Raw genomic sequence first — 13,705 nt, forward strand, 5'->3', positions numbered from 1 at the left:
AGATGGGAGACTTCTGATATGATCCACACTCATGCCAGTAAGATGAGGAAGAAGCTTAGGAGATAAACCCTCAGTTCCAGCAACTTCTTCATGGCTTTTTGGAAGTGGAAAATATTATTTTAAGGAAAATATTTCCTTTAACGTATTAATCCCTATTCTCTGGGCATTTTTCCATCATGTCTGGACATGTTCTCAGGTTCTTGGGACTACATAGGGAAATCCTGAGCTCTTTAGTGCAATTTCTTCATATCAGGGTCTTTTTCAGACATGTGGGACTGTTCCCACCATTTCAGAACAACCCTTCAGCAGTCAGGAGCTTAACCCAGGTCCTTGGTAGAGGAGCTGCCAGGTGGTCTCACTCCACACAGCATATAGACTGGAGTAGGCTGAGAATGAGAGGGAGGAAGAGAAGGGAGGGGGCCAAAGCAGGTAAAGAAAAAGAGAAGGAAAAGATCACTTCAAAACTCTGGAAAGAGGGATCAAAGTAAAAAAATGCAGTGCCCACTGTGTTTCTGCCCAGAAAGCTGTTGCCTCTTCAGAGCTATAAGTTTGCAAATAAGGTGGATTCAGTCAGTTTAGGCTTAAGTCTCTCCTACACCATTTAAAAAAGGAAAACCAGCAATGCAATAAATTTGTGTCAAGACTTTTTTTCTAGCAAGCAGTATTACCTCTTTCCCTTAATGAAACATTCCTATCTTGAAGATAAAAAATTACCTTTTTTATGTTCTTATTTCTGAGAAGACTCTATCAATAACAGAATGTGGATCAATTTGTAGGGGAAGATGAATTAATTTCTTCTCAGCGCCCAGAGAGGACTGGAATTTTCTGTGGATCTGTGTAACTTCTTTCACAGGCTAAAGTTTGCTGAGATAATTGCTTGTGGAGTCCAGTTTCTAGTTAGATCCCAGAACAGATCCACATTGAAAATAAGCCTTATTGTAGAAATAAAGAAGTATATAAAGCTGAGATAGCTTGTCTCTGGGCTGCATGCACAGAAGGCAGGAAGGTCTTCTAATGTTTTCCATGGCAGCTGGAAGCAAGGATCCATTTAGGATTAATTCCCCAAACCTGGAATGGTTTCAAAATGTGAGCTTCAGCAGAGAAATCTTGGAAAATGCTAAGTCAGGAGTACTCTGGAGTGGTGTTTGGCATAGGAAGCTTTTTATTTGGTCAAGAGCAGCCAGTTCCAAGCATTCTCTGAGGAAGTAAGCACAGAATCACTCATTCAGCAAGATTAAGGTAACACTGTCACTGAGTAAGCAGGAAGATTCAGTAGTTTCACATATCACTTGTAACAAACTAGCTGGAATCAGGCAAAAACATGGACAAAATCCACATACACATTTCCAGAAAGCAGATGATTTTTGGCTAAAGGTGAATCCAATGGTAACAAATTCCCCCACTAATATAATATGTGTAGGTCAGAGCATAAGATCTAAATACCATATTACTGCAGTTAGAGATTTCCTTTCCATAATTTCTAAGGATAATAAGGAACCTCCTTGGAACAGTACTACAGTACATTCACCTGCTCCTTTAGAGGATGGTGTGTTTATGCTTCTTCATTTTCCATGCTGGGAGTGAGAATATGATATAAAATGGAGGCTTTCTTTAGAGCAAGGAGGCAAGAGGCTTCTTTTGGTAAAGGAATTTGCAGTAAAACATAGTTCATCTAACAACATATAAAGACACTTCTACTGCTGTCGTCAGTAACTACAGTAGCATCACCTGCTCAACTCCTTTGCTGTGAAGTGAGGTTTCTGCACCATCAGGTGAGTATATGTTTACAAAAGTAAAGGCCATTTATATATTAAGAGACTCGGTTATTTTCAATTAAAATCATTGTCAGAGATTCTCTGACAGGCTTAGGCAGCAATGCAAAACTGCCTGGAGCTTTGGGTTGAGACCACTTGATAAAACATGTGAGTGGCCACACATCCCTGACGGTCTCTCACAGCCCCATTCTTCACGTTATACTACAGAATGTCAGCTACAAGAACATGACTCAAGAGTTATCATTAATCACATTGTAACAACACGTTTTTTTCCTGGGTTCCTCCAGTCCTGACACAGTTAGGTCAGTGGAAAAGATTCCTGCTTGTGCAAACAGTCTGTGTTTACCTCTAGGGATAAAGGTAACTTATAACACAACTGCATTGATAGGACAGCAGCAACTGTAATGCTGCCAGATAGCAGATGGAAGCATTTTTGCTGCGGAGAATGTTAAGGTTTCGTTATAGAGAGGAAAAGTGGAAATCACAAGTCATCATTTTACAGGGTTGTGCTTATCCATTCTAAGTTATTATTTAAGTACCATTTCATTACAGTGTTCCTGCACAGATGAAGGCAGTAAAATTAAGGTACAAACCACATGCTTTTATCTGCTTGTGCCCTCATCTCTGCTCCTTAAGGCAAGGGAACAGAAAAATATTGCTTTGTTAGCTGTTCTAGAAAATGCCAGCCAAGTGTCGGACATGTACTTATGCCATTACACAGAAGTCAAGTCACAGAGCCTTTGAGACTTAATGGCTGCTGTATACTTGGATTTTCCTCTATTTGGAGGTACTAGTGAGACTGTGTATCAGCTTGCACCATAAGCCCATCCCCATTTTCTAAGTTTTGTGATGTATATAAACAGAATATCTCTGCCCTACTGTCTCATGCAGCTGTTGCCATGTTCTCTCAATGTGAGATGTTTTTATGTGTAAAAACAAGAGTGCTGGAAAACAACCTCTTGGGAAAACACCAAGGATTGTTCTCCAGCCGGGGGGTGATCCACCAGAAACAGTAACCTCTTTGTCAGGGACATCAGCTGAATACAAACTCATTGGGGGTTTGTGCTGGGCCTCTCTGCTTCAGAAACCAAATGAGAATCCACTGTGGGCTTGTCCTTATCTATAGAGTTATTGCCACCCTTCCAAGGTAATACTTCTCAGCGCTCACCAATGAGGTAAATTTGTGGAGATTTGCCAAACTATTGTTGCTGGGTATTGTTTTTCATATGGCCTTTTCTACTCTGAAGGTGTTCAAAAACACTTCCATCCCTGGGGTGACAGAGTAAGGTCACAGGCCACCTTATACCAGCCCATGCCTTTGCGTGCCTGTTGCTCCCAAGTAAAGACCAAGCAGCATCTGCTCCTCCAAACACCCTCCTGATGTTCCTGTTTGACCCAAGCAGAGCACAGATAAAATGGAGAAATATTTTACTCCCTAAAATAAAAAGCACAAAGCATGCAGAGAACTGGTTACACATTTCAGGCCTCAGTCTGTTTGAATGAACTCCAGTAGCAAATGACTGTACGCCACCCTCTTCTGCGGCTCTGGAGAGATCTGTGGCTTTAAATTCATAATTGTTATTTGGCATGGTTTTACTTCCCTTTTCAGAACAGGACTGAACATTCTGATGAAGTTCCCTGCAAGCAAAGTGGGTTTCCTGTAAAAAGTCATTCCCAGCTATTGATATCAAATGCCCCTGAGAGCTCAGCTGAATTTGGCTGCAAAGAATTTGCACAAACCATGACTTAACTGAGAGGTGTTCTCAGAATACAAACTGTCGAGTTTAATCTACCCTATTGTGCTGGTACCAAACTATGTCTGGAGCTGCAGCTGGCTAATTGAAGAGCCCAGCTTTGCTGTGTGCATTATAAGCAGGACAGGATTTCACAATAGCTTTGCATAACCCCTTTGTGCAGCTATCCAAGGGCTAAGAGGACCGATTAACCTCAAATACAGATTAGAACAGCCAGGCATCAGAGAACACTGTCTCTTTCATAACATGCCAGCAAAAATCTCGTGAGGATGGTCTCAGCAGAGTATGCAGCCAGATTTCTACCTACCCTTTTACCTCTGCAGCAAAAAGAAGCTGGCATTCTGTATAGCATCAACTCTCTCATAATCCAAACCGAGTGGTGGGACAGATGTTATTTATGTGAAATCCTTTCCCCCAAGGCACAAAACCTGCCACTGACCCTGTCGTAAGTAGTCACACAGCCATGGCAAAAGGGAAATTACACAAGAGTGCAAAACTGTTTATGGAGCCAGATCACACACTAGTCCCAGTGCTGCCTCATGAGTAGTAGGTGGGGCTTTTGGCATTTGTGTGAGGGCTCTCCAATGAGACTCACAGCAGGACAAGGCTCCAGCCTTCTGTTTTTTTTTAACAGCAGCCCCCTCCAGTAGGGTTGGGGCATGGGAGGAACCTGCCCAAACTCAAAAAATACTGATATGCAGCACCTTATGAGGATGTGCAGCCTAGACAGGACACACTGCAACATCTAGAAGGACAAGGACAGCTGAAACTGTAAGTACGTCTACCTTCTCCACTTCTTTAATAGCACGAGTAGTTTGTGGAGTGGCATGTTCTGGCTGCACTTGTGCTAGCAGTGTAACCTTACTGCCTGTCCCTTTGGCCCATGTATTAACAGCTGCAGAAAAAAATCTAAGCACCCTATAGACATATTTATATGAAGATATGGAAATTTCAAAGTTCAGCTTTCCTGTACATCTAAAAAAATTCAACTGTATCTGGAAGATTCTTCCATTTGTCTCTCCCATCCTAAAGGATTGATTTAGGTATTAAAAAATATTTCTAACAGGCAGTCACTGACAGTACTATCCATAGTTACAAAATCCAGAGCTGTGAGGGCTACCCAGTAGTAGTTAAGGAAAAGTATGTTGGGAAGCAGCTGGAATTAGCCAGCAAAGAGAAACTAGCTCATTCAATAGCCAATAGAAGTGATTAAGCAGCATCTTTGTCTTTGAAGTGGCAATAAATTGTTGTAGGAAGTTTCAGTGTAATTGCTCCTATTTGCTTCTAATTACATGGCTTTCTGCTTCATGATGCTTTGTTGACTTGTTAACACCACGGACAAGGTCTATTAATAGAGTACAACTATGCAACAGTCTCTGGTAACCATCATTCTGGTCAGGGCTGCTGGAGATGATGCACCTTCAGGCTGGGACAGAGAAGGAACAGCACCTGCCTTTACTACTAGTAACTGAATCCAGCTGTTTGATACAGACCTTCCCTTGATCTATGGTGATAACTGCAAGTGCTGCTAGAAAAAGTTCAATATTTAAATGGCTCCACATACTACTTTACATTCTAAAGGAACACAGTACCACCAGGGTTTGTGACCTTTTTATTGGTGTGCTTTAATAAAAACTTTTCAACTTCAGATCCCAAGAACTCTTTATAGCCACCTCTAGGCAGGGTATGGAAGGGGATTAATAGAATTCAACAGCAGTCCAGATATTGCAAGAAGATGGAACAGCCAAGGAAGTAGTTAAGTAGCACAAAGCAGTTGGTTTTACAAAACTCACATTGTTGCCCAAGAAATAGGTAATTTAGTTATAGCCTGAGAAGACAACATTCTATGACCTAAGAACCTAGATAATCACTGAATTATGTGCCCTTCACAACACAAAGGGCAAAGGACATTGTAGTATAACAGAAGGCAGAGACTGTCAGAATGTAGGTGTCACACTACAGTCTGCCTGGTTAACAAAAGAAGTTACATACGGAGGCCACTAAAAGCTCAGCATCTAACTAGATCTGATTATTTCAACAGTGGTTTTGAACACTTTCACTCACTTTGTTTGGGACAGTGTTTTTAAGTTTTCACCTTTTTTCTCTCACATGTGAAGGCTATGGAGGAAAATAGTTATTCATTCAGAAATGCAAAAACTCATTTATCCACAGGACTCTGAGGCTAAAGGCCTTTAAGAAAGTCATCAGCTATCATGATAGGCCAAATAGTTAAGGACACAGTCAACACCAGATCACCCACCAAACCACTACTGGTTTTTCATCCAGAAGGGAAGACTTAAGTCCTTTTAACTTTCAGATTTTCACAAAATTCCCTTCCTCCAGTAGAGGTAGTTTCCTGGTCCTGGTGCTCTGTTCCTGCAGGACTAAATGGGTTTCAGCCTTTTTTCAGGCCTTCCACCAGTTCAGCTACAACTGAAAAGCCCTAGTGCCATTTTTAAGAGATGACAATGAACTGTGTCTCCCTTCCAGCTCTGGTAAGATGATAAAGTCCTTCAAGCAAACATTTCTGTCCCTGGACCTGACGTCCCCTCGCTGGAGCTCAGCAGAGGCAGTGGTAACTGGAACAATACTTGTATGCTGATTTGGATAAAGTAGCTACTAATTTCTGTTAACACCTGTGAACATGTGGTTTCTGTGACTTTTGCTGCCTTTCAGGCAAAGGACTATGAACTGCGTCAGTATGAGACAGCAAAGTGGGTCAGCACAGTCATTAGGGGAGAAACCCAGAAGGAAGCAATGCGCCAGGGCTTCTGGAAACTCTTCCACTACATCCAAGGAAAGAACGAAAAAGGTAGAACATGACAGTTTTGAATTGGAACAATTATAAGTAGAGGAGCTGGGAGATGCAGCTTAGACACCTGGTTTTCCTTTCCCCTAGAAATGAAGATTGATATGACTGTGCCAGTGACCTGCCTGGTAAAATCAGGCTGCACAGACTTCAAGATCTCTTTCTTTGTGCCATTTGAACACCAGGACTGCCCCCCACAGCCCACTGACTCCAATGTGTTCATTGAGGAAAGGAAGGCAGCACCTGTCTTTGTCCGGTAAGAAAAACCAGCAGCTGACACCAGAAAGACACCCAAGCGACCAAGTTGTGAAACACTGATTTTTTTTTTTTCAAGACCATTGAAAATTGCATTGATTTTCATAGAGATGCAGCCTCCAGAATCATCTTCTGATGACAGCTTGTTCTACAGAACATCTAAACCATTCTCCCAGCACTCTTAGTTGTAGTCCTGAACTGCCACAACACACGCAGGGCAGTTGTTACCTGGGTGTTTGCTTTTTTTAAATCTTTTCTTTGAAAACAGACAAAATACTTGTGTTACTCAACTAACTACAAACTGTATCCGAAGTGCTCAAATTAGCTTTGCAAACCTCAAGTTTCTGTCTGAAAATAAAGCCAGGGACTTGAACCAAAAAATTTTCCCTCACTTTTACCAGGTCCTTCGGTGGATTTGCCACCCCAGAGAAATATGCTGAGGAAGCTGACATCTTGGCCAGAACCTTAAGAAACAGAGGCCAACCATTCCACGAAGACTTCTTTTACACTGCAGGCTATGACAGTCCCTTCAAGCTCTTTAACAGGCATAATGAAGTGTGGTATTTTAAAAAGTAACATGATGGGAGAATATTAAGAGGCTACTAATCAGCTCTGGATGAAAACAGACCTTAGTATTGGCTTTTTGCTCTAGTGCAGAAGGGCATTAATTTGAATAGACACAATGTCTTTACTTTCTCTAGGATGAAGCACTCTTCTGGCTAAAACCAGTTCAAAATGCAATTCAAGACACCAGGTGGACAGAGCAGGAAACAAACTTACTCCTCTTATTGAAAGGTTCTAAGCAACAATATCTGAAAATAATCTTGTTGAAGTTTAGCTACATAGCTTTACTTCCTATTAGACATGCTACAGCACTAGTTGAAGTGTTATGGAAAGGGAGTTCTTCCTAACTGACTTTCATAAATTGACTTTCCTCATATTGACATCACCCTTGACACCAGGGATATATTTAAATGAACTTTTAAGAGAAGCAAGTTTCCATTAATGAGCATTAGAAAGCAAAAACATCTTAGCAGATGTTTTTTAGTGACTCATAAACAGTAACTGTTATTAATCAGTATTATCAAAATCTCACACCTCTCCAACTGAACTTTTTTTCCTCCTGAAGACCAAATGTGTTGTTTAAATTCAGAACCCTTGGAAAAGGGTTACCAAGTCCAAGCTGTACACTTGTTCTGAGATCTGCACCTGAACATGTAATACCAGGATTACTAGTAGACTATTATTTTAGTAGCAAATAAACAAGTTTAGCTCTTACCTTAAACACTTGAAATACTCCTTAAGTTATTTAGCTTTGTCTAAATATGGTCACCTGCAGCCTGCACACCAGCAGTACTTGACACCTCAGATAAGACTAGGTGTCTAATATAGTTTAGTCCCTGCACTAAATTAAACATTTTCAATCTTAATATAGCAGACTGAAGGTGTTTTACATCAAGTTGTTCCAGCCAGAAAGGATCTCACAACGCCAGGTAGGGTTTGCAGATTTTTATTGGCTCCAATCAGCATCAGGCAAACATTACCAGTGAGGTAAGAACATACTGGCTTTTTTAGTGCTGTTCATGCAAGTGTAACCCATTTATGAGCAATCTTCCACCTATTAAGACAGACGTAAGAATCATTATAAGGTACCAAACCAGCCCAACACACTGGATGGGAACATCTCAGACCATAGATTTTCATCTCTGTTCAGTGAGAGAGTTCAAGCTAAGGTTGTCATCACTTGTTCCAACAAATAACATAATTACAACAGTTACACTCACCTTCTCAAATCTTCATTTGCCAGCTTCAGAGTTGCCGCTTTACCTAAATTAGAAAAAAACCAGTTTGCATACATAGCAGCACAACTGCTAAAAGCTCCACAACAGCTTTGTAACCTCAGATGGAAAAGGAACGGAAAGGGTAATATCACAGTAACTCATTTGGCAGAATCAATTTCATCAGTGGCTACAAATATTTCCAGAAGTTTTTAATTCAATTAGTTTGCTGTGTGTACTTACCCACAGTGAGGCTGCAGACAGAAGTCCCTTCCTAACAAAGAAAAGTACTTTCAGAATAAGAGCAGCATTATATATGCAAAGTTTACTTATCCATTAATTTCTATTCATCAAACTATTTTACATAAAAGGAAACTGACTTTTAGCTGGCCTCTTATGAGTTCAACTTGCAACACCCAAATAGGATACACAAAGCTTACAACTGCTAACTTAATTGGAAATACAAAACTGCTAACATTGGAAGAATCATTTTATTTTAATTCCAGAGTGCCATGTTACAGTAGTGCCCACAGAACAGGCACATACAATAAAGGGAAGACAAAGCAGGTATCTTATAGGACTAATTCTATGCACCACTATTAAAGCATTCAGCGCAATGACACTATTCCAGAAATTATTAAACCCCATGTATTCTACACTTACCTCAGACACATCTATCTTGTTTCGTAAATTCCATGCAAGCTTCACCCTGTGAAGATGTGAAATTGTACTAGCATATTTTTGGCAGTGGTTTTAGAGTGTGATTGTGGGTACTGTTTCAGCACAAGAGTTCTCCTCAGCCTCTTTCAGAGAGATTCCCATTGCTTAGAATTCATCACAAACAGTACATGCCAAGACCAGGTTAATGTTAAATCTCTGGTTTGTCCTTTAAAGGGGATCTGACCTTGAAATTTGGGACCTTACTCCCAACCGTATCTTCATTCACTTCACCATAAGAGCTCTGATCTAGCCATTGAGATAAACCGTTTACCACATAAGCATTCAAGATCAGTGCTACTCCATGATAGAGTCCACTAAATTTAAACAGCAAGAAGTTTAATAGCAAGTAATTGTATTGCATTTGTTCAGCCCAGAATGTGTGGCAACATGGTAGCATAGAGCTTTTTTTAACAAACAGGAATTTAAATAGTCCACAGCAGTTACACATTTTAAATGGTCACCACTATTTGTTTTTAGTCACAGAAAGCAGATAATTTTAAGTTTGAGATATGCAGCACCTTGGGTGAATGAATCCTACAGGCTGCTGGCAAATCTGTGAGCTTTTTACCTGGAAAGTATAATTAAATCATCAAGAACCCTGCTTAATGCTGCAGCTGCACTGTAAAGGTAAGAATCCAGTAACTTTCTCATTCCCTGTATCACACAGTTCTAACCAGTCACTCATGTGTTAGCAACTTACTTTTGCTGGGAGCACTACCAGGTCCATCACTTCCCAGTTCCATCACACCTGGATCAAAGCAAATCATTAGGACAGTACAGAAACAAGCACAGAAGGAAGACATTCAAGTCAGGTGCCTGCAGTCAGATAGAGCTAATTAAAGACCTCCATGATTGAAGTCAAGGCAGTCATATCTCATCACACAGGCAGCTCACACTGTCAGCCGCTGTGCAGCCTTGCTAAAGGACTAGGCTGCTATGGGGAAGAGGGCAAATACTTTAAATAGTGCTAGCAGAGCAAATTCAAGAGCTCACAATGATAAGTTTAGCACACACCAGCCTGTAAAGACTGGGCACCAGTGAGCTGTCCCCCTTTAAAACACCCTCCTGTTTTGGCCAAGATGCAAGCCACTACCAACCTTGCCCCTTTTCCCCTAGCTGATAAGCTGTTAAAAACTTACAAGCCTATGATGAAGTCCTAATTCTTAGAAGTTAAAACAAGTACTTACTTCACAGTGAGAAACATTAGGAAGTCTGCGAAGAAGAATTTGCTATTAGGCAGGGTCCAGCAGAAGTTATAGCAGTAAGAACAGTTAAAGTAAAATACTGTATCAGGGTTTGGTCAAGTTTTATCCTCATGGGGATCAGAGACCTGATTCAACATCATTTACAGTAAGCTGCAACACTCCCATCCCCCCTCTGAAGGCAGGGTGTAAAGCCATCTCCTAGCACTCTCCAATGCTGCTATGTTCATTATGATAACATATCATATGATATGTTCATTCCTCAACTCCAGAATGTGCTGAAATTGCATGAAGGAGCAAACTTTTGCAATTGCCAAGTTCCGTGACCTGAGCTTTGTGTATCGAAGTTGTGCATGTTAAGGAAAATAATTTCAGTCACTAAATTCACAGTAATGTGGCATTCACCATTTAGTTTCAACAAGAAAATTCTACAGATCATTAACACCACAATTATTTCATACTCTTACTCTGAAAGACAGTAAGCTAAAGGTACACTTACGATACTAATCTTCGCCTCACATTTTTTAAGAACAAAATGCAAGCATCTCTAAAAGCAAACTCTCAAATGTGGCACAGACAAAAGTAGCATCCATCTGAAAAACAAAGGTTTATTAATTACTTTTAATTAGAAAGGTCTTGTCTTCACCATCAGTGACAGGTGAAATAGTTTCTCACACAAGAGACATAGGGCTTTTCCATCCAGGGCAGTCCACAAAGCAACAAAAGACTTTCAGAACCTGGAGTACTAACACCTAATTAACCTCAATTTTCCTATATTCTGTGCTTGACTTCATAACCACATCCCACTCTCAATATTTCCATTCATCTTACTAGACTTTTTTGATGTTTAACCAACTTACTGGTCTACTTAGATACTTTTAAAACACATTCATGGAACAAAATAAAGTGTTTCACCTTCAGCTTCCCACATGATTTGTTTGAAATAGCCTAAGCTACAGGAGGCTGAATCAGACAGGAAGGTTAAGACAGTAACTGTGATCACCACAGGTCATCTGCTGAACTATGCAGTCATCACACAACAGCCTTTCCAGACAGCAGGGATGAAATGAGTTTTCACAGATGCCAGTGATGCAGTATTTACCTTGTAACAGCTTAGTTTAATCTCTCAGTGCCTGCAACAATAGAAAACAAAATCAGATCCCTTCAGCCTTTGCACCCAAGCCCACAGCTCCTATTGGGAGACCACAAGAGCCAGATACATCAGATAGGGGCGAAGAACAAAAGCGTTCATCACAGGATATTCTGCTGAACTATGCCATCATCACTGTATCTGTATACCAAGCAATCACCTCTTGTGACTGCTTTGACAAGCAAGTTTCCCCAATTAAAAATCTAATATTTAAATTTTGAATACTAGCAAGTATAAATTGTTTCTGTTCATAGTAGAAGTTAATAATAAAATGCATCCCCCGTCCTTCTTACTGATGTGTCTAAACAGCTCAGTGGAAGAAACTTCAACATGAAGTGCAGATTTCTCACCAGGTGATGTTTCTTCTATGTATCTCTGAAGTGCAGGATTCAAGTTCTAGAAGAAAAGAACTTGTAAACAGTATATTCAGCAATCAAAGCATCAAGGGGAATTTTATGTTGCTGTGCCTCAGAAAACTGTTATGGTGGTAAAATTGCTCATCACTCTCTTGGTCAAGAGTAGCAAATAAGTGTCATCACTGTGGCACCAGAGAGATGGCTTTGCTCAAGGAATTAAGCTGTTTTCTGATATCAGAACAAAAGATGCTATCTAGACAAACACTAAGCATAATTTTATATTTAATTTTCAAGATTTTTTTTTTTTTTTATTTTACCTTGGGATGAAGTAGCTTTAAGTCTCCACATTCGGGGGCAGATCTGGAAGAGATAAAAGTTAGAGATGTTTGCAGAACTAGGGAGCTTCTCTGGGGGAACCACATCAGAAAGCCTCAGAACTGAGTTTTCAGAAATCACTTCTGTCCACTACTCTTATACTGAAACCATCACAGGCTTTGAGATTTACTTAACATCAATCCCTGTAATTATCCATTTTATACAACATACTCCAGGCAGTTTTTTAAAAACATTATTTATTGCTGTGAACAAAGAAACAGCAGTAAGGAAGGAAAAAAAGGGACCCGGGGGTACTCTTGTAGTCTGGTTACAGCATGAGCAGTAGTTCACAGACACGCTCCAGGACAAATGAACGGATGACTTCCAGCAGAAAAGTGAGGCCTGCCCCAAGACACTACAGACAATACCTGAATTACAACTGCTGATACTGTAACTCCGTGATACAACAGTACTCCAGTCTAGTTGGTATACACAAACCCAACATTTGTTAATTTTAACACTGTGTTTCAGAAGCAACATTTACCTGTACTGAAGCCACAAGAAGGAAGAGTGTAGCTGATGCATGTTGAACTGAAAACAAGAAAGCATATTAGTTTTTCTTCTCCCAAAAATAATGCAACATTCACAACTATTACTTTGAAAAATCCAAGCAATGTCCAAAATACTTTGAGTTTGAAGATTTCCTCTGATGCAATCTGAATTTCGGCTCTTTGAAGAATTGAAACCACAAAAATTAATTGCTATTAAGTATTTTTAAGCAGGATGTGATTACTAAACTACTTTGTTTTCTACATCATCGATTCTGGCGTTTTATCACCGGGGCAGCCAGGCACGTGTTGAACTTAGGCTGCTTAGAAAGGCCCAGTGGTGTCTCAGCCATCCCGGATAGGCTATCAGAAGCATTCCATGCCCAGCTCAGATATGTTGGCATTCATCAACCTCTCAGATGTCCCTACCAACATAGTTTTCATCATGTGCAGAGCATACGGAAGTGAAGTCAGCCATTTTTCTTTAAATGTGCTGAGTGAGGACTTAAAAGGACCACAGAGTCCAACTCTTAGACTTGTAAAGGACTATAGCCAAGAGCCACCACATGTGCTTGAGAGCACTGTCCAAATGCTTCTCAAAGTCTAGTAGCCTTATAACTGTGAAGCCCGTCCTTAACCCTTTTACAATACATGCACTCCCAGCTGGGCGGGTATCCTTAATCCTTCCATAATGCTACTACTACTTTTTGCACGACGTTTTCCATTTATCTGCAAAAACAAGCTCCTTAAAGCCCAATGCAATTTAAAAAAATCCAAGCCCACAAAAAGCGGAGACCTATGGCTGGTATTTGCAGCGGGCACGTGACTTTGACATAGTGCTCACGACCACATCTTACACGTAACAGACTGGTAGACAAGACCCCGTAACTCAACGCCTGAGGTATCACCCTGAGCCGTTACTCTCCCAAACCCGTGTGGGGCTTTACAGAATCCCCCTCACACACCCCCAAGGCCGCCATGAGGCACAGCCCCCGCAGGCCTAGGCCGCGAAGAAACCCGGCCACGCAATCCACTTTAATCCT

The 13,705-nt window shown here is 40.7% G+C and overlaps 1 protein-coding gene and 6 non-coding genes across 8 annotated transcripts; 1 reads left to right on the top strand and 6 right to left on the bottom strand.

Moving 5' to 3' along the window:
• Positions 1-4,079: 4,079 nt before the first annotated feature.
• HEBP2 (heme binding protein 2) lies at positions 4,080-10,421 on the top strand. 2 transcript variants are annotated; one of them, XM_015635720.3, is made up of 5 exons: positions 4,080-4,304; positions 6,020-6,104; positions 6,206-6,341; positions 6,429-6,594; positions 6,995-10,421. In XM_015635720.3, exons 2-5 carry the CDS (start codon positions 6,030-6,032, stop codon positions 7,167-7,169), a joined length of 552 nt encoding a protein of 183 aa, XP_015491206.1. In that variant the 5' UTR covers positions 4,080-4,304; positions 6,020-6,029; the 3' UTR covers positions 7,170-10,421. The 2 variants fall into 2 exon arrangements, with proteins under 2 accessions (XP_015491206.1, XP_015491207.1); XM_015635721.3 differs by having other exon boundaries at positions 4,080-4,300.
• Positions 8,489-8,563, bottom strand: LOC117244826. The gene has a single exon (XR_004498621.1). It is a non-coding gene; the product is annotated as a small nucleolar RNA SNORD47 (small nucleolar RNA).
• On the bottom strand, positions 9,143-9,218 carry LOC117244820. The gene has a single exon (XR_004498615.1). It is a non-coding gene; the product is annotated as a small nucleolar RNA SNORD79 (small nucleolar RNA).
• Positions 10,422-11,506: 1,085 nt separating the features above from the next.
• LOC117244829 lies at positions 11,507-11,587 on the bottom strand. The gene has a single exon (XR_004498624.1). It is a non-coding gene; the product is annotated as a small nucleolar RNA snR60/Z15/Z230/Z193/J17 (small nucleolar RNA).
• A 320-nt stretch (positions 11,588-11,907) lies between these two features.
• Positions 11,908-11,989, bottom strand: LOC117244819. Its single transcript, XR_004498614.1, has one exon. It is a non-coding gene; the product is annotated as a small nucleolar RNA SNORD24 (small nucleolar RNA).
• Positions 11,990-12,226: 237 nt separating this feature from the next.
• On the bottom strand, positions 12,227-12,293 carry LOC117244832. The gene has a single exon (XR_004498627.1). It is a non-coding gene; the product is annotated as a small nucleolar RNA SNORD75 (small nucleolar RNA).
• Positions 12,294-13,041: 748 nt separating this feature from the next.
• On the bottom strand, positions 13,042-13,120 carry LOC117244827. The gene has a single exon (XR_004498622.1). It is a non-coding gene; the product is annotated as a small nucleolar RNA SNORD74 (small nucleolar RNA).
• Between the last annotated feature and the right edge of the window lie 585 nt (positions 13,121-13,705).

This window comes from Parus major, chromosome 8 (assembly GCF_001522545.3).
Source record: "Parus major isolate Abel chromosome 8, Parus_major1.1, whole genome shotgun sequence".
Taxonomy (NCBI): Eukaryota; Metazoa; Chordata; class Aves; order Passeriformes; family Paridae; genus Parus; species Parus major.